Source organism: Sceloporus undulatus, chromosome 2 (assembly GCF_019175285.1).
Source record: "Sceloporus undulatus isolate JIND9_A2432 ecotype Alabama chromosome 2, SceUnd_v1.1, whole genome shotgun sequence".
In the NCBI taxonomy this organism is placed as follows: domain Eukaryota; kingdom Metazoa; phylum Chordata; class Lepidosauria; order Squamata; family Phrynosomatidae; genus Sceloporus; species Sceloporus undulatus.
In genome coordinates, this window is record NC_056523.1 from 100,986,828 (window position 1) to 101,012,525 (window position 25,698).

The window sequence follows — 25,698 nt, forward strand, 5'->3', positions numbered from 1 at the left end:
TTCCATTTATCACAAGCAGTAATTAATTAAGAATGTTCAATGTGTTGAAAACATTCCACATCTACCTCCCAGGATTCCTAATTGTCCTTGAAAATATATTTATTTGAAATTTCATCCTAAAATTATGCATGGGACATGAGGTTGTTTAGTGTTGTGTAGACTCTGCCCTTGGACCAATTTCAGATTAAGCCTACAAATGATATCCACTGGAGATATAGCATCCTCTAATACTCTCAGGAACTACAACAAATTTCCAGTACACTGGACTTTATATGTCTCCATCTAGCCTGTCCTGCCTTCAGCTTAAGATGCTCACTGCTGTGCTACTTATTTTCCATAAGTCATCTCAAATTGAGTTTTATGTTAATGGCCCTATCCAGCCATAGGCTGAAGAGATACCGCCTATGCACTGATATCCTTCTGATAGTGCACCATGAGCTGGAAGCTACCAGTTTCCTGTGCCTGTTCCAGCATAAATTGATCCCTTCTGGTGTCTTCCATTCCCAAGGATTCTAGAGAGCAGAGCTGGTGGGGGCAACAAGATTCATGCCTCTAGATTATGGCCATTTTATAGTGGTATATGCTGGAGTGTGCTGGGACTTGGAAATTTCCTCACATTACAGGTGTGTAGGTTGGTTATATTTGGCTGTTTACCAACCGATTGTGAAATAGGGCAGGAGAATAGTGGGGGAATTACACACCGCTATCTTGTAGACCTAAAGCTGAACCCAAAGCTCCACTGCTAGTAGAATGTGATGGAAATAAAGCTAAGAAAGTATCTGCAGGGTTGTGCTCAGACTTAAATCAAAGGGACATGAATCTACACAACTGAATTATCATGGTATGGAAGAATGAGACATTATCTATATATATTTTAAGGTCACATTTCTTTTAATTATATCTAAAATCTAACTTTGTATGTTTCTCTTCCTTTTTGATGCTCAAAATTAGCAACAGCCCCTTATAAATATCAATCCTCTTGGCTGTCTATACTTTCAAAAAAGTATATAAGACAAATCTTACAATCTTTTGAATCAGATGCATCAGATGGATAATTCTGGACAAACCAAACTCTCAAGGGCCAGTTTACAATCATATTACTTTTATAAGCTATATAGATACATGTAAAAATGAACATATGTCTTCCAGTGCACATATCACAAGATAACAATAACTGCAATTGCATATGGCTCCCTAACTAATGTGCATTCCATGTCAAATGCAAGACCGCCACAGGGTAGCGAAGGGGGAGCAGCATTAATTCCACAACTATATATTAGTTATCATAATGATTAACAGCCATCTACACCAACATGGCTGCTTTTGTGGTTTTTGTGGATTGCACAGAGAAGTCTTCTTAAACATAATTTTTAAAAGCACTGAACATCAAAGCGCTTGCTAATGAGTACTAATAAGAGGAAAGTCTGCTTTCCCTATTATATTCATAGTAATTATCTGTCAGAAAATACATAGCACCCACATCAAGCTTTCATGTGGTTGCTGCTTTTGTATGATTGTGCAAGATAAAAGGCTGTGATTGCAGATAAAGAAACATCATCTACTCATGAAGAGACACATTTTTCTCTCCTAAGGAATAATCAGAAATGTTTAATGAGAATATTCTATGTATAAAGGCTTTGGTGGGGGGAAATCCCAACAAAGAAAATTGAAATTGGTAAGGTGTATTTTTGTCACTCCTTTACTTCAACAAAATATTTTTTTCTGGATTAACGCTGTACGACTATCACAGAAATAAATATTATTTTAAAGAAATCAATGGCAACAACAGAGTATTAAATTCATTTAACTGCTACAATGTAATTTTGACATTGTTTTTTGTTTCCTTTTCTTGACCATTTTCTGGCTCTCCCATTTCTCTGATGCTGCAGTTGCAAACATACTGTGGCGAGAGGAAGGTACTGCAGTAAAATTGTCTTGTTGTAGTGATAATGTGCTTGTCTGCTTTAATAATTCCATAATGGACCATTTTCCACTGATTTGCCACTAACTTTAGCGATGTTGGCAGGTCTCGTTTTAAGTTACAAGGAAACCAATGAAATAATTGGCACACTATGTGTGATACAGTATTTTAGAAGGACTCTTAAGGTTATCCCATAAAATATAATAGGCATTCAGAAAGTTAACAACACAAATAAATGGTAGATTCATAAATATACCATTAATTGTCTGCTGAAAGACTAGACTGAAAGTCATGATGTACTGTACTTTTGTACTTAAACTTAAATAAAATGTAAGTATATCAGATCCTTATTTACATCTAACCATTTCAGACATTACTGTAACAATGAGGGATAAGAACCAGAAAAAGTAATGCCCATTCTTTGCAATAATATATGAGGGAGCCCTGAATTTGTTCATTTGGGACCACTATGTGATATGTAAATATATTAAATATGTCCATGAATAATTATAGTGATATTCCAGTAAATACATTTGCTGGTAGCAAAAATCACTTAAACTTCCCTGAATGTATTGCTGTGTGGTCTCCATATCAATGGGGTGGTGAATCCATATTTTAGTCTGAAATTTAAAGGGCTATCCAAGGTGCTGAATCATAACCCCCCAAAAGGTACACCAATTTAAAATACTCCATTACAGTTTAGACTGAGTGCCAGAGCAGACTTACCACCCAACAAGGAAGCCACCAGCACTCTCTATGGGTGTCAGATATTTAACTCATAAATTTGCATTCACAAACGCCAGTCATGGAAAACATGATTATTTTTTACTTCTTCAATAGATGTTTGATATGCTGGTTATAAAACAGCATGCCCTGGTTTAATACAGGTTTTAGTGGTAGTAACTGGCTCTTTGGGGCATATGTACCTAAGCACAATTCAGCATCCCTCAAACAGTTGAAATTATCGATCTATACTGAATTTACTTAAAACAGGTGTATTATTTCACCATTAGTGTCAAAGAATCTTATCAGAATGTTTTCAAAAACAAGTCCTTTCACACTACACAGTTATAGAACTATGATTCCACTTTAACAGCCATGGCTTTGAACATTATCACACCAGCTCCTTTCTTACAGCAACTGCACTTGTTAAAGAAAACAGAGACATGACAGATTCTCAGCAGCCATTATTGCACTTTTTGCCAGTCATGTGACTGGGCTGCTTCTGCTATCATGCTCCCTTCTGGACTTCCCCTTGAGCCCATCTCCTTGTCCTATGCCCTACCCAGCATTCCTTTTGTTTTTATTTTGTTTTAATTTACTTTTTACTTTTCAATGCAGTTCTGGAGTTCTGCTAATGACATTTAAGTTGAAAAAAAGAAAAGAAATAGAAAAAAAATAATTAAATCAAGCTGCTTGGGAATAGTGAGGGGTAAGGTGGACAGTGGGAGAAGAGGAGCCTTCAATACCATGTGACTGCCAATATTGTAACTCTTCCAGTCATGACATTTTGCACATGGAGATTAAAAGGACTGCCATGAGATTGAGAGTTTATTGATGAGGTTCCCCCATCAGTGAAAAGGCATGCCCTAACCACACATCACAGATATAGCTAATACAGGCCGGAAGTGACATTATGTGATAAGTATTGCCAAAGGTGCTATTTTACAACTATAGGTGCAGTACAGACTGCCCCTTTGGGGCGGCCTGCATCCGCCTCTTTCCCCGGAAGATTGAGGTCAGGACAACCATACCGACAGGCCAGAGGCCCCTATCCAGCGCTTCTCCAGGCCACGGAGAAGCAGCAAAATGCCACTTTCCTGTGGCCTGGAAAAGGGGTGTCCTTGAGGCTTCATGGCCCAGGAAACCCCAGGAGCCAGAGCCAGGGGAGAAAGGGACCGCTCAGCCATCATGCACCCTCAGAAGGAGCTCTGTTTCAAAGCTCCTTCGCACACTGTGCCCAGGCTGCCCTAAGCTGCCTGGGGCAGTGCGAAGATGTCACGCACACACCACGCTGTTTGGACACGGCACAGCCGTGATGTCATAATGGTGGCACCCATGTGCATAGGGCACCGCCATTATCGTACCACCACTATGTGCTAGGGTTAGGGACCTTGCAGGTGGTGCACAGTCCCATATGGCGCGAGCATGGCGCTTTAGTGCCGTATGTACCGTGCCAATGTTGCAGTTTAAAAGCCAGATGTGATAATCTCCTTTGTCCCATTGAATCCTGAGTTTTGTAGTTTGGTCAGAGGCACCAGAGGAGCCCCCTGGCTGAGAATTATAAAGGCCACACCCTAAACTGCAAATCCCAGGATTCCATAGGATGCTGCCAGAGAAGTCAAAGTGGAATCCTAGTGGTGTACTTGTTTAGTGTGAAAAGATCCCAGGTTTTACAATGATAAAAGGACATAGGAATATACTGTAAACATTAAAAAGATGCTATATTTTTAGAATTCTTTTCAGAAACCATGAATATCCCAAAATAATGAAACACTCTTTTTCTAGACTCAATCCTGCAAAAATAGTAAAACAGTCTTTTGTCCCCTCCTAAATAAATAAATAAATAAATAATTTTCCGATGCTGTAGGCTTGTGTTTATGATCAAGCCCAATTTCCTGTAAATGGGGAAAAGGCTGGTCATTTATGAATTGTAAAATTACACACATACATATACATGAAAAATATAATAGTTTAATGATGCTATATTTGGAGTTTATCACGTGGGAGGAATTTCTCTTAATTTCGAGTGAAAAGAAAGTGGGGCCAGAACACATTCACGTGAATTCGCTAGTTCAGTGAATTTACGTGAATTCGAATTGTGTTTGGACTGACTTTCCATTGCCCAAAAATAGCTTGCCATTGCCCAAAATTGTGTGTGGTAATCTACCACGCAATAACGTGAAACCCTATGATTGCGTTTGGACTGATTTCCCATTGCTCAAAATTGCAAGTGGTAGTCTATCACGCAATAACATTAAACCCCATGATTGCGTTTGGATTGCCATTGGATTATACTTCCAATTTCCCTTGTCTGATAAACGCTTTTGATGCACAGGTAGTATGTTGCATTACTGCTGAATTTTTTAATTTGTTACAATTAAGATTTTAGAGATAGGAATTTTAAATGTTAAAAGGAAAGGGTGTCAGATAAAACATATGCAACTGATATCAAAGGACAAATTGCTAATTTGCTAATAGAAACAATCTGTTAGTGCAATTCTTTTCTCTGCTACAGTGCTATATTGCTAATTATCATGACTGTAACACCATTCACTTAGTTGAGAAATAAGAGTGTCCTCTAAAATGGATTCAGTTAAAAAGAACTCACATGGATAAATTAAACAGGTGATGAATATTTGCTCTGGTCCCAAAGGACTTCTAAAGGTCAATATAGAAGGTGCTACATGCCTATTTACATTACAGATAATCAGAATCGGGGGGGGGGGGGACTCAGTTAAACTCAGTTTTAAAAATTTCTGTAATTGAAGACTAGTTCTAATAGAAACCAGAGCACAAATTTCTGCATTTTCCTAATGAATTTTTTTATCAGAAACTGTTACTAAACAACTGAAAAATAATCAGCATCAAATAGTCTTGATATTACTATTACCATCTGCTTTAAGAATAGGGCCAATAAAATCTGAAGAACCAAACATGCATTTTAATTGAATAACACACTAGGATGGTTAATGTGCATGAGTAGGCATAGCTCACAAATGCCATTAAGTTAATGCATGATTGTTATCATTTGTTTTAAAATATCCCAGTTTTAAACATCTGTAGAAACATGCACTCATTGCATCAAGGGCCAAATCCTGCCTTCTGATGTATGTATTCAGTCCCCACTGAAACTGATAGGAATTGTGTGCATGTGGCAAGAAGGGATTTTGGTCCACCTGTGTTGAAAATGTCAGCCTAAGATACTTTAAGCCTAAGATGCTTCAGTTCTTCATTGGTGATGATAACATAGGAGCTTGCTAGCTATGCTTTCAGAAAATGCATGATCCCTCACTGCAGCATCACATTTAAGGATCATTGCTCCTAGGTCCACTTTGATGCCTTAACTGGGGTATTTCTGTGGTATAATTCCAAAGCTAAACATCATGTATGGAATTCTAAATGCTTCATAAAAGCATAGTAAAAGCCATATAATATTTATATGCCTTTGTGCTTTGATTTTATATAATTAATATAGGAGGATCCAGTCCTGTAAACATTCGTATTTTTATTGTCAACTGTTTGCAGGATCTATGCAACAAGGAACTGCTGAGAGGCATTCTATGATGAGTCACATCAGTTAAACCAAGAAAACAAAAATTGCATGGATTTTCCTTTTTTAAAAAAAAATCATTTCTCTCATTTAGAAATATTTTAATTATTAAATATGCTGGCACAATCTAGACAAAGTTAAACACTTTCAAGTCCAATCTATTTCAATGTGGATAATCACCACCACACGGGTCTCTTCCATTGAAATCAGTAGGATTGCAAAGTGGTTTTAACTTTGGCTGAATTGCACCATTTATGAATATTGGATTCCCAGTCCTGGAAACATTTCATGTTCTCCAGTGACATTCCTAGGACACAGAACAGGACTCACAGTTTGATGGTCTAAAAAGAACTATAATCCACAAAAGGTAACTTTTCTTTAAATTGAGGGATTATGTTTCAAGCAGAAACAAAAGGGATGTTAAAAAAAAACAAAATGTAGCAGCACCAGAACTATGGAAATTTGGCAGATAAGTACACTATCAACAGATTTTTCAGATGACAGTGGCCATTACAAAAATGTATTTGTAGTATATTTTATAAACATGTTTCATGATGCACAGAAAAGCTATGAAAGAAGGTATTCATTACTGCTTTTGCATGTAATGGAAAGTTAAGTACATAACTAAAGTTGCAACACATTTTTGGGGGAAAAAATGTAGAATACAATTATGTATTAGAAATTCACAGACAGGCTGTTTTTTCCCCTAAAGCATCTGGAATGCCCCAGTTTTGATAGATAAGTGCTATTGCAATGCTAGAAGATTCCACATTTGTGAATTACAGTTTGCAAAATTTCAAAAATGCCTTTGTTTTGGTGGCTACAAGGATTTGCTCTCTATGGTTAGAGGGCAGAGACTAAAGTATTTTCTCTAAAAAGAGAGAGAGAAATCAGGAATGCTGCTTGTTCAAATGTTAAATGCGTGCTTCCTATTATGTCCCATACTTGATTCCATTCTTTCATTTGAAACATTTCTCAGAAATGCCACATTATTAGTGAATGTTTCAAATGTCAAAGATAGGGGGGGGGGGGGAACCTGCATTCTAGCTTGATGGTGAAACATGAATCCGAATTGCTTACTAAAATTTGTGACAGATACCACCAAGGCAATACATTTTTGAGCCTATCTGTACCTCCTTCCTCACACTTTAAAGCCCTCCTTGTGACATGAACTTTAATTTTGTGAATGCACCCAAAGCATCCTCCTGATTTCTAGGTGTTATTTTTTTTTAAGGGTATGGTGATACATATATTTTTAGCCTTCATTTTTTATGTTTTGTTCTTAGGGTTAGGAAATGATGACATGTTTTTTTCCTCTTGCTTTTTTCTTTGTTTTGTTGTTTATTGTTTTCTCTTTAAGGTCTCAGTGTGGGAAACATGTTCTATGTCTTTTCTGATGATGGAATTACAATAATTCAGCCAGCTGACTGTGAAATCCAGAGACACATCAAACCAAATGAGAAAATTTTCACCAGTTATGTAAGTGTCAGGCCATTTGCATCCAAACTGATTGTCATCTTGCCATAGTTACAGAATTGCCATCAAAGGGGCAGCAAATGGGTAATGAGTTTGCTGATAAAGGTTTCATCTCCCTTATCCAGAATTCTGAAATCCAAAATACTCCAAAACCAAGGGATTTTTTCATGGATGGCTGAAATAGTGGGCCTGAACAGACAGGCCAACATAAAGCTGCTTCAGGTCACTTTGGAGGCATGCTATTTAAATGATGCATGCGTCCTAAGAGGCCGGAAACCATGCCAAAGCCATGTTCCAATCCTAAAGACTGGAGCGCAGCTTTGGTGTAGCGTCTGGCCTCTTAAGATGTGTGTGCCATTTAAACAGCATACCTCCAAAGTGACCCAAAGCAGCTTTATTATGGCCTGTCTCTTCGGACCCAGTGATACCTTTGCTTTCTGATTGTTCAGTGTACACAAACTTTTATCATGTTCCAAATTATTAAAATATTGTATAAAATTATCTTCAGACTATGTGTATAAGGAGTACATGAAACATAAATGGATTTTGTGATTGGACTTGGGTCCTATCTCCAAGATAGCTCATTGTGTACATATATGCAAATATAGGTATTTCAAAATCCTAATAATAATAATATCTGATATTCAAAACATTTCTGGTCCCAAACATTTTGAATAAGGGAAACTCATCCTGTATTCTATTTTTAATATTAGTGATGGGGAGAGGAGATTGTGGGATTTTCTGCTTGTTTTCAATGCAGTCAATTTTGAGCATGGGTTTGAAAGCCACATGGATATCCATTCCTCCTCTCAAAGTATCCATCCCTCTTCTGACTTCCTTTGGCAAATTGCTATGTCCAGGTAGTTTCTACTACAGGTCATTTCAGTACAATACCGTATGATATATCCACACAACCCTTCTATTATGTATGTATGTGCCTTCTCATCATCTGTTGCAATCCCATGAATCTCACAAGATTTTCTCAGATGTGTTTCTGCCAATTCTGTCCTCTGAAATACAGCCTGCAGTGCCTGTTATTTATTGGTAGTCTCCCATCCAAGTACTAACCAGAGCTGATTTTGCTTAGCTTCCAAGATCAAATGGGTTCTGGTGCCTTTAGAGTATTTACCTATGGCCAAAATCCTGCAGAGCATAGATCTCCCCACAAAGCCACATAGAGGCTATAGAGGGTGACAGCTGCCAGATGCCAGCCAGGCAATGGCACAATAAAGCTGTCCTCACACACACACTCATCCAATCAGTGCTTTGGGTTGGAGCAGTCCTGTCTGGCAGCCTTTGCACAGATTGAGGGAATCTGTTGCACACAGTTTTGGATAACTCCTTGTGCAACACCAAATAAGACTTCAGCTCCAGTTAAAGCAAACATATGTCACCAATGTCAGGATCTTCCATAATCTAGGATTTTTGACTTCTATATATGTATGTGAAAACTTGACAGTGAAGAAAGCTAATAGGAAGAAAATCAACTCATTTGAAATATGGTGCTGGAGAAGGGGTAGCATGGACTGCTAAAAAGACAAATTAATGTCTCCTAAGGCAAATCAAGCCTCAGCTCTCACAAGAAGCCAAGATGACTAAACAGAGGCTATCATACTTTGGACATACCATGAAATAAAACACAGCAGTTGAAAAGACAATAATGCTCGGCAAAGTGAAAGACAGTAGGAAAAGAGGAAGACTGAATCAAGAAAACCACCCCACTGAGTTTGTAAGATCTGAGCAGGGCTGTTGATTACTGGGCCTCCTGGAAGTCTCTCCTCCTTTGAGTTGCCATAAGTTAAAACTGATTTCATGGCCCATAACAATAACAATGCCACCAAAAGGTTTCTGCCCTATATATGATATGTATTTATCACGCACGCACGCGCGCGCGCACACACACACAAACACACATGTATTTATATGAATACGGAGAAACAGAATTGTTCCCCAATTGGCAAGGAGGTCAGGCAAGGTTTCATTCTATCACCCTACTTGTTCAACTTGAACATAGAGAATATCATAAGAAGAGCAGGTTTAGACTCAAAAGAAGGTGGAGTAAAGATAGGAGGAGGGAACATCAACAGTGTAAGAGATGCAGATGGCACCATACTATTAGCAGAAAACATAATGGACTTGGAACAATTACTAAGGAAGGTCAAAGAAGAAAGTGCAGACAGGCTTACTGCTGAACATAAAGAAAACAAAAATATTGACCATGGAGGATATCCATAAATTCAGTCTAGGTAATGAACAAATCAAAATAGTTAAAGATTTCCTGTATGTAGAATTCTGAGACATACAATGAAAATGGAAGCAATTGTTCTCCCTGTCCCTATGCATACACCATGATGCTCAATTGACTATAGAATCGGAAGAAAACTAATAATACAGAGCTGCTATTGAACATGTTTATTTGTTTGTTTATTTAATCAACAGAGAAATCCTACCCCTCAAATCTGACTGTAATGGAAGGGAGTTAAGATGTTTTGAAACCAAACCACCTTTGCAGAGAAACACACATTAGTAGTCTATTTCTGCCTGTATAAAATGTTCACCAGTAATAATGTCATTCCCACTGGTAGTAGGAAACAGAAGTCCCTGGTATACATTCTGGGGCTGAAGTGGGACAGAACAGAGATGGTATCTTTTGGATCCAAAGCTTTTCCATTCCTCTTAGACTGGCTAAAGCTGATTTCTGCAGATGTGCCATTTTGGAGCTAGCATAGCTCATTCCTTCAAGTCCTGGGGTCATCAGAAATCTCAGGCAGAAAATCATGGCAAAACCTCTCTCCACCTATCCACAGAGCCAGCCACACCATTTCAGATCTGGCCAGTGCCAGCTTGCTTTGATTGAGATTTGGGATGAAGCAGTAGGTCTAGCATTGATTGTATATTCCTGCATGTCAGGAGGTTGGACTGGATGACTCTTGTGGTCTCTTTAAACTCTATGATTCTATCATTAGCTCATTTACTGTTCCTCACCCCCATTTAGATTTATATTATGTCTTGATTACTGCCACCATTTGTTGCCTGATTTAAAAGTTCTATGTTATTGGTTTGCTTCAGATTCTATAGTCAATTGAGCATCAAGGAGCCCTGGTGGCACAGTGGTTTAATGCTGTTACTGCAGCCACAACATTGCAAGTTCGATCCTGGAGGAGGGCTCCAGGGTCCACTCAGCCTTCCATTCTTTCATAGGTCAGTAAAATAAGTATTGAGCTTGTTGGGGGCAGTTAGCTTACACAATGTAAACGTCTTAGAGAGTACTAATTCACTAATAAGTGGTATAGATATGTACGTGCTATTGCTATTGCTGTTTTCAGCCCATGTCTCCCAGAGTGGAATACAAATAAAATTGAGAAGAAAAACAAATTACAAAAACATCATAACAAAATGGTTTGTACTTGACAAATAAGTCACAGAAGGCTGTAAGTGTCCAGCCTAAAGGAAGAACAAAATAATAATAAATACAATTTAGTAATAAATAAGAAATAAATAAAGAGAACAGCATGAGTTATGTTCTTGCTTAATTTTTAAATTCATTACTAAAATTTAATAATGCACATTATAATATATGACCAATCCACATTCCAAGGCAGATAACAAGAGAGTAAAACATATAATTAGAAATATAAAGAAACAGATAAAACCATAAAACAGTACAACATGGGAACCAGGGAATAGCAATCAGTAAAAAGTTATAGCAGCTGAAAAGAAATGAAAATAGTAAAAGCACTGTTTAAAACCCTGGAGAATGAGAAGGCCTTGTTCCTAAAGGCTTTCTCCATGGTTGCTCTCAGGATCTGGAACTCCCTCCCATGGGAGATCATCCTGTTATTCCTCTCACAGCAGGTAAACACTTAAAAAATAGACACCTAACAGGGAATGTTAAAAGTTGGATGCTCTTTACTCTTTTGCTTTTTCACTCTTGTGAGCAATATGTGTTTAAATTATATTTTAAATTGCTTTAAACTGTGCTTTAATTTTATTACACTAGATTAGTTGCTCTGGCATTGTGTCTTTGTTGTATTCTTTTATTTTCTTTTTTGTGTAACATTACTATGAGCCTCATTTTGTGGAGGAAAGCAGTATGGGAATCCAATAATAGAACTAGCCAAGTGGGCTTGAAGGGGCACCCTCTAGGCAAGGCACAACCACTGCCTAACATCCAGTTAAGGGGGCATACAGTGAAGACACTCAGATGGGTACTGGGTTTATTAGTAGTCCAGATCAGGGGTGGGAAGAATATTGATAATAGTTCACTCCCAGGTTTAAAGATAGGTTTCTCAAAAGTTGGTGATGCCTGTTAGGTAGAATAATAGACTAACAAAAAATTTTCAATTTTCTCTGGGCATTCAATGTCCAAAGGTGTTGCATGAAAATTATGCTACAAAGAAAAACAGATTTCCATCTCTTCTCCCATCCCTCCACACACACACACACACACACACACCTCCATCTCCATGTAGAAAATGTGTTTCTTGACCAAACCAAATGCTGTTTTCTGCACAGGAAACCTCCTTTCTGCACAAAATACAGGTGCTGAGCACCTAGGCCAAGATAGCATGGGCAAATCCCATGTTATCCTGAGCTGGATCAGTCCCTGGGATAGCCAGATGTTTATACACCTGCCTGCCACTATGCCATGGACCCATTACCACCACGCACCCATTACCTGCCTCTATCAGCATCTCTACTTAGAAGACCCTCGTCACAGTCTCTGATGTGGAAATGGGGCACCTGGCTACACCACGTGCCCCCTTTCCAGATCAGATCCTGAGATGGAGGTCTTCTCAGTAGAGGGAATGGGAGAGGCAGGTATGGGGCATGTGAGGCTACCCAGCCTGCCCACTATTTCCACAGGGTTTCCTATTCATTCTGCAGCAAACAGCAAGTCTTTTTGAGTCAAACTAAGGTTCTTTTGGACCTGAATCAAACCTGAACTGCCAGATCAATGTCCACTTTGCCCAGTCCCAGCCTGGAGCTCTTGGTCTGCATCATCCAAACCAAACAGCATGCGGCTGGGGTACCAACTGTGTACACATAATAGTTGGTACACATAACAGTTTGTGTGCAACAGTTCAGGATATTTGAATCCAGAGAGAGTACTGTAGAGGAGTGTTTCCATTCTCCACAGGAGGAAGAAAAATACTTACATTTTTCATCTTCACATGTGAGGATGAAACAATCAAGGATTTATATCCTTAGTCGAGAGACCTGCAAAGGTAAGCCTCAGTGCAGAGGCAGACTGATATCAGAACACAGTGGCTCAGAAGATGTGGGCAAGACAAAATTAGAAATCTGGGCAATGTCTTGTGAAAAGGCTTATGGAATATTGTGCATTAGCAGAAGCAGAGGATATTCAGCAATGGAAACAGCTTCTGCAAGAGGGAGAATCCTTTAACTAAAGAATGAAACCTCACTGGATACAAGTGCTCATCTTCTCATTCCTAATGATAACACTAGCTAGCTATCAGGCTAGAATCTGATTAAATCAATACTATTTAATGTCAGCATTCATACAGCATATTGAGATATCAATGTTATATCTCTGTGGTTTCATTCAGTTGCTTTTGTCTTGTTTGTAGTTTAGTGACAGTAGATCCCTGGCTGACCTACATGTTTATATATTACCAGAGCTATTGCCAGCCATGGATGATTTGTGCATTTTATGTTCAGATAGATGTATTGGTTTCTATAAATGTGATTTTGGAGCCTGAGCTGTGTTGAGCATTACATGTTTGCTGGTTTGTCTAACATCCATCAGTCTTTTTTAAAACCCTACTGCTAAAAGGTTATTTGTCCTGGTAGCCCTAATATAGGGCCCGAACAGACAGGCCAAAATAAAGCTGCTTCGGAGGTATGCTGTTTAAATGATGCATGTGTCCTAAGAGTCCGAAAACCACGCAAAAGGCACACTCCAGTACTAAGGATTGGAGCACAGCTTTGGTGAAGCTTCTGGCTTCTTAAGATACAAGTGTCATTTAAACAGCATACCTTCAAAGTGACCCAAAGCAGCTTTATTTTGGCCTGCCTGTTCGGACCCGTAGCCTCACACCACTAAATATAGCACCTCTTGCTCAGGAAACTCTGGTAGCAGAGTGAGTTATTCAAAATTTTCTTTTCTACATACACACTATCAGTACTTTCACAAAATGATGAAGAAACAAAAATGAAATTTACTTATTGTTAGAAAATCTGTGCTAGAAATCCTGGTGTATGCAATCTAACACAGCTGTTTGTTTTGCCTAAGGAAAGGCAAATTTCTGAACTACAAGAAGCCTTGTATTTTCTGAAATAGGGACACACTAATTTTTTCCCTAGACCAGAAGGCATTACCATATATAATATGTTATGTGCATACCTACCAGTGATGCTTCAAACCTGTATTCTCTATCTTGGGCTGAGCTTAACTGCAGAACTCTTAACTAAACAATGTAACCATATTTTTCAATTTCCATGCTCCTTCCTCCATTTTTCTGATTTTTACCACCTAGCATGATGAAGAGAGTTGTGGAGAGCCCTAAACCTCACACATCATTGTAAATTATAACTGGTGTGATAAAGGCATTACCCATCTATTAATCTGAAATTTTGTTGTTCTGATAGACCAACATGATGACCTTATTTTCATGTTAGAAATGTTAAGCAAGATCTGAATAGATTCATGACTCTCATCATCTGTTGAACTGAGATGCTTAAATACACAAGGATCTCAGAGTAAGCAGCAGTACAGGCTTTCATTAAATTTAGATGAGTGCTTTCCTTCAACAAATCGAGATTTATATTGTTAATAAATGTTGACAGCACTATAAATCTGCTTGTAACTGGTCAGGCATCAAACATTTGTTTAGTACCATACCACATTTCCCATTGTTTAGTACCATACCACATTTCCCATTATATATTCTGACCACGTTTCTGATTCATTAATGTATGCCAGAGTAGTTACACTGGCTTCCAAAGAACTGCAACCAGTTGTGCAATGGATACCATGGCTTTAGGCTCATCTATTGCACAAAGAGGAATCAGCTTTCTATCCCCAAGTCAAAGATGAAAGAGAGGGATGTGTCTGTCTCTGTGGTTGAGGAAGGAGTAGCTGTGGAAGGACAGGTGAGTGACCATATTTAGGAAATCCCCAAGAAAAGCTGAAGTGTTTACACAATAATTTTTATGCTGACTATGGGGCTGAACAGACTGCCGCTAAGGGTGGGGGCAGTGGCAACTACTTTTCGGCACTCCTTTGGCACTGCATCATCTGGACACAGTGCAAGAGGAGTGTCATACGTTGGGACGCAAGGTGTCACACCAACATGGAGGCGGAGTCAGCATGCGTGTCATGTGCATGCCACACCCCCACTCCGCCCCAATGCCAGCCTTTGATGCCAGCCTGTACAGCCTCATAGTCTCTGTATGTTGTGGTATGCCTTCAAGGCATTTCTGGATTACGGTGACCCTAAGGTGAGACTCACCCAAAGTCATTTAGTGGGTTTTACTTAGCTGAGTTGAGAACTGAACTCTGATCTCCAGAATCATAGTCTAAAGCTCAGACTATTGTGCCATGCTGGCTTTTTCCAACGGTACTAGAAGTACCATGACAAAAAGAATCTATCTACCTCTGCAAATTCAGGGATTTGTCTGTGCCAGACAATGCTGCCCTTTTTTACGATCCCATTTTTACTAAATAAAATTAGTTGATTATTTGACTATGTACATAGGATCTGCAACAAAATATTTTCACGAGGATGATTTACCTCGTCAACAGTCATCCAGATTTCCACAGACATTCAATTCTCACTGGTTTGGGAGTTTTGCCTTTTTTAAGTTTTTAAATCTAAAGTTTGTTTGTACTTCTGTGCACTTTGAGGTTCCCCCAAACCCATTGAAAGCTTGCTGGTGGCACTTTCATGTGTGGGAGTAAAAGTATCATTTTAGTTTCATAACGATCCATATTGAGGTCCAGGTTTATGGAAGACTTCTGCTTGGTCACACCAAATTTCCAGGAATACAAGTGTATATGCATGTGCATGTGCCTTCAAGTCACCTGTCCACTTATGGTGATCCTATGAATCTCATAGAGTTTTCTTCAGAGAGACTTACTCAGAGGTGGTATTTCAGAGTTCCTTCCTATGAAATGTAGCCTACAGCAGCTGGTAGTCATTGGCAATCTCCCATCCAAGCATTAACCAGGGATGACCCTGCTTAACTTCCAAGATCATGTGGGATCTTGTGCCTTCAAGATACATGAGCCCGCACTATATCTTACAACAGTTAGCAGGGCAGAGAGAATATAGTACCCAAAAAGCTCCTACCACAGCTTCCAAGCCTTTTCATCTCAAGGCTTCACATCCCAGAAGACCCTGCAACAGGTCAAGTGAAATACATCTGATAGCAACATCAGGACATCTACCTACACACTTGTGTCTGTGGGAGGAAAGCTCTACTTGAGGATAGGTGTTGCTGACAACATGAATGCCAGAAGTAGTGAAAACTCTGCTTCACAAAGGCTGCATGACACCCTGAAATGAAGGAAGGCTTTCCTTTTTCACCCTCTGTGCTGAATCCAAAACCACATTCCATGCTCCAAATAACACAGTTTGTAGTGTGAGGTATCGGATGGAAAACAAACCAAAACACTGTTTCCTGTTCAAGTCTAAATGAACAAATACATCATTTTTACTTAGTGCTATCTCTTCTTTTTCTTTGTGGTTATATATGTCAGACTATTTGGACCATGGCACTGAACTTAAACTGATTAAACTTTCTTTCTATCTTTTTATTTCAGGTAGAAATCTGTCCTAGAGTTGAAAGTGAAGCCATTCAAACCTGCCTCTGGGCTTCTGCTGTCAATGTCAGAGACAAATATATTTATGTAACACAGCCTAAGTGGAATAGAATAATGATCCTAGATATCCAGACTCAGAAAGTCATTCAGGTAACTTTCAAGGGACAACCTTTCACGTTAATGTGGGAAAAGGCACTGCTACCACTCAGAATTTGGCTCTTCTGAAAAGAGATTCTAGCTATTGAGTTGCCCAGTGAAAAATGGTTCTTTCCTTTAAAAACACAAGCTGTGCAAAAAGGCGAAATAACTACCAAATTATATACAAATCACTCATATTTTGTCAGGAACAGTTTTTGACAACAATGTTGCTGTCAGTTGAAATCTGTTCACAGTGTGAGCAGAGGTGCTCAGAAACGTTGTATTTGGGGTCTATCCCCTAGTTGACATTGCTCATCAGGTTTTCTAGTTCAAAAAAGTATTTTTCCCAATTCTGATCTGTTGTAATAAGTACCATTAATGACCATGGCCAAAATCTGCCTGCCAGTCCCATTGAATCAATGGGATTTACAAAAACAATAAATTACCATTCAACACTTAACAATTTAACAATGTATAGAATGGGTCTACTCAAGATGGGATTAGCAATTGTTTTAGACCTATGTCTATACTGGTTTGTGATTATGACTATGAAGATTTCCACACCAGCTCAGAAGCACTGGTTAAACATTGCTGGATCTTTGAGAAAGTGTGCGTGTGTGAACGCCTGGCATGCTTCCTCATTGTCATGGAATCGTTAGCTCCCTCTAGTGTCAGTGAATTGTTCCAGGAGAGGACAAAGCAAAGTTTCAGTTCAGAGGGAATCCCCTCTCCTGGACTGATTCACTGATGCTAGAGGGAGCCAACAATTCACTGACTATGAGGAAGCGCACCAGGATTTCAGACAAACATGCTTCCTCAGTGATCCAACAATGTTTTACCAGCACTTTTAAGCTGGTAGAAACATAAAATCATAGACTCATAGAGTTGGAAGAGACCACAAGGGCCATCCAGTCCAACCCCTGCCATGCAGGAAATTTCAATCAAAGCATTCCCAACAGATGGCCATCCAGCCTCTGTTTAAAGACCTCTAAGGAGGAGACTCCACTACACTCCCTCGGTGTGTTCCACTGTCGAACAGCCCTTACTGTCAGGAAGTTCCTCCTAATGTTGAGGTGGAATCTCTTTTCCTGTAGTTTGCATCCATTGCTCCAGGTCCTAGTTTCTGGAACAGCAGAAAACAAGCTTGCTCCCTCCTCAGTATGCCATCCCTTCAAGTATTTAAACAAGGCTATCATATCACCTCTTAACCTTCTCTTCTCCAGGCTAAACATCCCCAGCTCCCTAAATCGTTCCTCATAGGACATGGTTTCCAGAGGGTGCTGCTGGTTCCATCCACTGTGGGTGCAACTCAGTGATCAACCAGACACCAGTGATTGGGGCCCTTTTATGGTGTTTTTAATGTTGTAAGCCGCCCTGAGTCCCAGCCTTGGGAGAAAGGTGGGATAATAATAATAGTAATAATAATAATAACTTCAAGTAATGTAATTAGGCTGATGATTTTTAATGTAAAAGTTAATGCCTGGTTGCCATAATTTCAAAGTGATGCACCTACCCCCTTCCCGCTTCTCTTTACCTTGCAACTTCTTGAAAAGGAGAGAGAAAGGAACAGTGATGGGATAAAATGGGTGAGGTGTGGAAATCTTCCATGTCTGTATAGCAGAAGTTAGACAATGTGGCCCCCCAGATGTTAGAATGCAGTAGCATTTCTCATCTTTGGCTGTGCTGGCTAGGACTGATGGGATTTGTGATTCAGCAACATCTGGAGAGTCACATAATTTCCACCTCTGCTATACAGGGTGTAGTACTCTGAAACTGTGATTCTGTAAATTGTACCTGACAATAAGCCTCACTGAATACTGTATAGTGTCAATAGACTTTAGAGTATATAGGACTATATTGTAAGGCTGTTCTCCTGTCTGGTACATTCAAGAGGATTGCCTCTGAGGTAAGAATGCATTGTTTTCAGTGGGGCTCGAGCATACGCAATATTTGCCTTATGCAGAGAGGGTCCAAAACAGATCCCCGCATAAGTAAAGGGCACGCTGTAGCATGTTAACATGAATCAAATGTACCCCTCTTCATAGGGAAAAAACTGATGGATTTATTTTTGTTTCTTTGAAGTCCATGGATGTTGACCCTCTACCAGTAAAATTACATTATGATAAGTCACATGACCAAATTTGGGTACTTAGCTGGGGGAATATGAGGAAATCCCATCCAACACTGCAGGTAAGCCTCATATGAACTAAACAGCTGTTCACAAGTTCTTTGTAGAATATTATGTTCTCTGTGAATAGTTAACAGTAACGTTTCATAGTTTAAAAAAAATATTTTGCTTATCAACCCACCCTTGTTTCTCTCTAAAACCCACATTTGCTCCCAAACTATGGAATGGCCTGCCGGACAAGATCCGTCAAATTACCAGCTTAGACAGCTTTAAAAAAGCTGTCAAGACGGATCTTTTCCAGCAGGCCTTTCCTGAATAAAAGTGTCCGGCCACAGAATGATCACCCCTCACATCATGTATTAGCCCATCACTCTGTCCTCCTTATTGTTTTATTGTGTTATTAATAGATATTTTAATCTCCAATTTTAATTGTATCATGTTTAATCCTGTTTTAAGGGGACAGGAATTTGGGATATAATGTTGAATGTGGATATTTTAATGTGTTGTGAGCCACTTTGATGGTCTCATAGAAAAGCGCAATAAAAATAAAGGTTTTATTATTTATTATTATTTCTCTTGGTTCGAGTCACCACCATAGATAGGTATGGTCATAATTCAGTTGTGGACTGTCATTTACCAAATGAAGACTTGCACTTTAAAGAACTTGGGGATGTAAAATTCTTTCTAGAAGAGTTGCAATTTTCTATGCAAAAGCCTATATAATGTTTTTGATGTTGATGGTGGTGTTGTTATTATTGCTAATTTATTTAAATAAAATTAAATTTAAAAATATATGTTTAAAACTACCTGAAACAATTTTAATTACTACAATCATAAAACATGGTCATCCTAGGTAAAATCAGCTAGTCTTGAAGGCTTTAATAAAATGCCAGGTTTTGACTTGGCACCTAAATGATCCCAGTATTGGCACCAATTGAGCCTCCATGGGAGGGAATTTTTATATTCAAACACCTCCATAGAGAAGGCTCTCTCCCATGTTCTGGGATACAGGTGAGGACCTCTCCAATAGATCTCAGTCCACAGGGAGGCATAAATAGGGAGAGTTACGGTGCCATGCATTTTTTCCCCAGAGTAAATCCTAAAGTGTAAATAGTCTCCAAAAGCCATATTGTTTAAAAGGGTTTTTTGCAGCAAGGATTAGAACAATAAATTATATGTTGTATAAGAACAAAATATATGACAATTTACATTCCCATTTGCATATAGTAGTTGTTTTACAACTACTTTGTTAGAAACCAATTGGATCTCATTAATTGTGTGGGACTTTCAGACACATTCTCAAAAAAGAAAGCCCATATGCAAAATGCTGTCTACAGATTATGACTATCAAAGAGAGGTGGGGGAGAGAGAGATGTTCAGGAATTTTCAGTCAATAAACTACTATCATACAAAAGGGGGCATAATGGGGAGTTGTCATATAAAACAACCTCAGCCAAAATCCATGAAAGAATAACTGAGTTCCATACGCAAGAGGCAAGATTTCATAACTAGTTCCCTTTAGCTTTTTCAGTGTCATCTCTTTATGTAGCTATTGCTGTAATTTTTAAAAAAGTGGACCTGAGTTTGTGCTTATTAAAAATGCTATCTGCACAGCTGGAAAATAGGCATCTACAGTAACTCCCAATGGATACCTCTGTTATCTAACCCAATGCATGCACTCCAGGTTAACATCCTATTCATTTTTTTCATTCTCCTGTATTTCTTCCCTCTAGAGAAAGAGAGCAGGGGGTATGTGATTTCATAAAACCTTTCAAGAAAAATATTTGTCATTGCCATTGATGTATGATAATATGCAGCTGATTCCATTTTCATAAAACTCATTTTTGAGAAAATTTATCAAACAGAGTTATGCATTCATATGAATGATTTGCATGGATTGTGTAACACGCAGTCTGAGTATTGTCAGATCTGGTGACAAACAGGTACCACCAAGACAGGTAGTCAAGCTGAGAAACAGGCAGACCATAAATGAGAATTAGTGATCTGTCAAATGCATTTCCATTGATTTCTTTCTTTTCTTGCCTCCCAGTCAATTCCATCTGGATTTTTTTTTTAAAGGAGAGCAAGTTATAGCTATTATCTGTGTACATTTGTTTTCAAATGGACACATTAATGAACCAGATGCCCCTGCCTGTTGACAAAAGAACATCAGTATGCATTTTTTAAATGCCCATAGCGGTTTTTACCCCCAGACACGCTCCTATTGCTAAATGCACATCTTTCTTGTCATGGAACATCTTGCAAGCCTGGAAATGGATTAATTTTTATTACACATTGCATCAGTTTATATGCTCAGTCCAGGTACTGTGGAATGAGTTTCTCACACACGTCTGTTGGGGGCTCTTGCAGCAGTTGAGATTGTACTTGAATGAGAAATTACTCGGGGAAAAGTACCAGGCCAAGGTTAAAAGCTTTAAATTTGCAATGGCCATTGGCCAAAAGCAATAAAGTATATGAAAAGCTTTAAAGGATTACAGTAGGTAGAGCTCTATTGGCTTGTAGAATACAATCCCTGTATTTGTAGGGAATACATTCCCAGATTTATCATAGATACGCGAAACCATGGATAATAGTGGATCTATTAAAATGAATGACTTTTAGCCCAATATCCAGTGGAAATGGGCTAGAAGATCTAGAAAATGCCTAAAAAGGACATTTTTAGGGGGACACAGATAAGTGAAATGGTGGGTACCAGTTCTGTGGATGTGAGGATCATACTATAATGTCACTTGATCTCTGCAGAGATGTTAGCTGTAATACCACCCGTGATCATGCACAGTGATGCTGAAGAAGTACAGCAGAGAAAAAGAGACAAGCAGTTTTCATAATAGATAAATTAGCCACAAATCCTATCATCCCACTGCATTCTTAAATACTTCTAATGAATGCAACTTAACCATCTTAAAACACAAAACCTTAAAGAAGGAATGTCAATGTTTTAGATGTTCTCTTCTTTTATTTAGCAAAACGCTGCTTCCATATTTTTCTGAGGGTTCAGGAGCAATAACAAAATGAATTTTCCACTATAAGAAAGGCATGCTTAGGAAAAGCTTTTTTGACAAAAGAAAGATTCACTCTTTTCTTTTCCACAAATCCCCACCCCACCCCCCCCTCTAATACTGTAGATATCCTTTCAGAGAGATAATTAAGTGCTCTGACTTTGCTGTCGGTGATTCGAGCCAGTGAATTAGCATGGTGCATTTAAGTGGGATTAATAAATGCGAACATGAAAACAATGTTTATAGGATGCAGTGTAGAAAAATTACTGCAGAGTTACTGTTGGGATGCTCTTTCAGTGCCTGCATGATTGCCTTGTCTTTTGATATAAACAGCTTGAAAGCAGATGGGAAGTTATTCTCTTACCTTGCAAATGTCACAGACAGGCAGATGCCATTTCATTAACATCTTTTATTTTCAAGGAAGGAGGAAAACCATCATTTTGACTTATGGGATGCTGCTAGATACATGGCAAAATCATGTTGGCATAGCATTCATTAAGGAAATTGGACCTTTACATTTCTGTTCTTCATTTGTTGCTCTGTCGGTGCTGAGTACTTTGGTTATTTGTTATAGGTGATACCAGAGGCAAGTACAGGTGAGAATCAGCATATTATCCGCACTCATCTGAGTGGAATGGATGATTACTTTATTCCGCATACGAATCTGATTATCAACCACATCAGGTAAGAACACTCATAGAACTAATAATTTATCCCTTCAGTCTAAATGAAATTATGATTAATTATGAGGAGTACAGTTAGCTTTGCTTCTGTGGCAATTGCTCAAAACTCCACTCGGCTAGAAAACAGAAACTGTATAAATTTGCTTGAAATTATTTCAGAAGCTATGAGAAACAAACAATTTAAAAAAAACCAAGCCATACAGGGAAACAATGGAGCAATAGTAGCCAGCAGGATAATAAATCAGACTGGCTGTTCATCCACTCTCAAGTCTTCAGAAGTTTGAATCAGGTTAAAATTCTGAAGTATGTCCTATTTAATTAGAAACATGGCACAAATTCTTCAGCTATCATATATTCAGTGGGCCCTTGGTATCCACCGGGGTTTGGTTCCAGGACTCCCCGTGGATACCAAAATTCATGGATGCTCAAGTTCCCTTATATACAACAGTGTAATAAAATGGTGTCCCTTTTATAAAATGGCAAAATCAAGGTTTGCTTTTTGGAAATTATATTTTTGGAATATTTTCATTCAAGCCATGGATGATTGAATCTGGATAAAGAATTTATGGAAATGGAGGACTGCCTGTATTGGTGGTGGAGGCTTTGGAATGGGGTTGTTTGCTTGCTTTTTTGTTTACCTTCAGTGTAATAGCAATCTAATGTGATATATAATTGTTTCTGCTTTTGGATGCGGGCAAATTTCTCAAGTGCCTTTTCCTCCAGTTTCATGTACAAAACCATCATCCTAAGTAAATTTATTCTGGAAACATAACTAGAGATGCAATTTACAAATCCTGTGCTATGCTGATGACACCCACCCCACTATGCTAGGCCTTACTCCAGTGTGATTAATTATAAGCAGAAGTGATTACTTCTGAACTATTCTTTTTGCTTACACATAAAAAGTAGAGAGGAGAGGACACATATCTGTCTTCATGGAAGCTCAAGCATATCACTTTAAACTGTGGCACAGTATGACATGTTTTGAGTACAAAAACTATTTCTCTGACAGTAGTAATTGCACCATATACATACTTTAGCATACTTTGCTAAAATTTCACTGCAGTCCTATGCAGGTCTACCCAGACATAAGACTCCCATTAAGTTCATAGCCCTGCCCCCCCCCCCAACTAAACTAATAGAATTGCATAATAAAATTTCTAATAAGAATCTCTTTTTAGAAATGCTTTCAAATGAAGGTTTTTGTTTAAAGCATTCTTCAAATTTCATAATCCAAAAGAGCTGTAGGTGTCATTTTATTATTCCCTAATCATAAGCCATTTTCATTTTCTCTGCCAGTACATTTTTCCCCCAAGGCAAGTTTGTAATGGATGGAAGTGTAACAGCCAAATGAAAAACGAACTCTCGAGAGTGTGCATGTGTGATCATATGCTGTGTTAGCTTGCTTTTCAGGAGTAAATTATCATAGGTGGACATTCAGTGGTGCTTTTGTGTATATATACCATAATTATTTGGAGACACTGGTGTTGTTTAGGTGAAAAAGCAGCTCTGGAACATTATTTCCACACAACTGAAAACTGGGGACTACAGTTATTAGGAAAAGCTAGCAACCTAGACTTGCTGTTTTGTGCAAGAACATGACCGCTGCTCCAAAACATGATCTCATGAAAATGACACTCTAGTTTTTCAGGCAGTAAACCATTTAAGTGTATAGAACAGAGAGTGTAAGTGACTGTTTTCTATTGGTTTCCCTTGAGACTGACTCGCAACAGGGAAGATTATTCTTTTGATACAAGAACAAATTCAGGATTTAGGGTTTTTTGTTATTATGATTGTTTCATTATTTCCCTAAAAGACAATGATAAAAAAATTAACACAATTTGTGTAAGGGATTTTTATCATATATACACAGAACACTCTATTGTAGCCATATCCAGTGTGTCTATACCATAACACATCATCTATAGAACATTTATAGTTTGGGTTTCATCTAGAGTTAGGTCCAAAACACATTGCAGAAATAATCCAGTTTGATACTGCTTTAACTACCCTGCCTCAGTGCTAGCGAATTCTGAGAATTGTAGTTTATTGTAGCACCAGAGCATTCTGAAAGAGAAGGCTAAATGTCTCACAAAACTACAGTTCCAAAAATTCCCTAGCATTGAGCCAGAGCAGTTAAAGCAGCCTTAAAGTGGATTGTTTCTGCAATGTGTTTTGGATGTCAGTGTGCTTAGACTAGATCTATTGAAACCTTAAATCCCAATTAATTGTACCAGGTCTACTCTAAGTATTCCAGGTTTGTATCAAGCCCCATGATTCCTTCATTTTTTGTTCTCTTTTGACTTGGCAAACAGCTCCTGCTACAGGTTGAGTCTCCTTTATCCAAAATTCTGAAATGCAAAATATTCCAAAAACCAAACTTTTTTCATGGGTTGATGAGATACTTACACCTTTCCTTTCTGATGGTTCAATGTACACAAACTTTGTTTCATGCACAAAATTATTAAAAAATATTATGTATAAAATTACCTTCAGGCTATGTGTATAAGATGTATATGAAATATAAAGGGATTTTGTATTTAGATTTGAGTCCCATCTCCAAGATAGCTCATTATATATGTATATGAAAATACAAGTATTCTGAAATCTTTAAAAATCTGGAATCCGAAACATTTGGTCCCAAGCATTTTGGAGCAGTGCTATAACTGTGTAATGTGAAAAGGCCCCTGGTTAAGCCTGTTGGGGGCTCGACAGACCACCCCAAAAGGCTGGGCTGGAGGTGCTTGTTTTTGCCACTGAGGGATGCCGCAGCAGCCAAACCATGCAGTGTGCCTCCACACCAAAAAGAACCCTCTAATAGCGGGTTCTTTTTGGTCCTCACGATGGACGCCATGAGTGCGCCATTGGTGCACTGTGTCGCGTCAATGACAAGCATAGCAACGTGATGTGCGAATGCTGCACCACACTTGCATCATCATGGCGGCCCCCATGTGGACAGGATGCCACCATGATGGTGCCACCACCACGTTAGGGTTCGGGAGCGTGCAATTGCTCCGTTCTCCTGAACTCTAATTTTGGCCTATACCCACCTGAGACTGCAAGGTTAAAATTATAGCTCATACATGACCTCAACCTGTAATATGAAAAATGAATTATTGTTTTGTATAGCTTGAGGAATTAGCTTTCTGTGTTACATCATCTCAAGGACTTTGGCCAGTGATCCCAAACTTAAAGTCCTCCAATTATTCTGGCCAACAACTCTTATTCATAACCTGTAACCTTACTACCTGGGGTTGATGGGACTTGTAGT

General features: G+C 38.7%; 1 protein-coding gene across 3 annotated transcripts in view; it reads left to right on the forward strand.

Moving 5' to 3' along the window:
• Nucleotides 1-25,698, forward strand: part of FSTL4 (follistatin like 4) — a 615,437-nt gene that overhangs the window by 585,597 nt on the left and 4,142 nt on the right. For 2 of the 3 annotated variants that reach the window (XM_042455922.1, XM_042455923.1), the window contains exons 11-15: nucleotides 1,890-1,916; nucleotides 7,555-7,673; nucleotides 16,459-16,608; nucleotides 18,679-18,786; nucleotides 22,319-22,428. In XM_042455922.1, the coding sequence (XP_042311856.1) occupies nucleotides 1,890-1,916; nucleotides 7,555-7,673; nucleotides 16,459-16,608; nucleotides 18,679-18,786; nucleotides 22,319-22,428 (514 nt within the window). The remainder of the gene's footprint in view (nucleotides 1-1,889; nucleotides 1,917-7,554; nucleotides 7,674-16,458; nucleotides 16,609-18,678; nucleotides 18,787-22,318; nucleotides 22,429-25,698) is intronic. The other variant, XM_042455924.1, reaches the window with a different exon arrangement.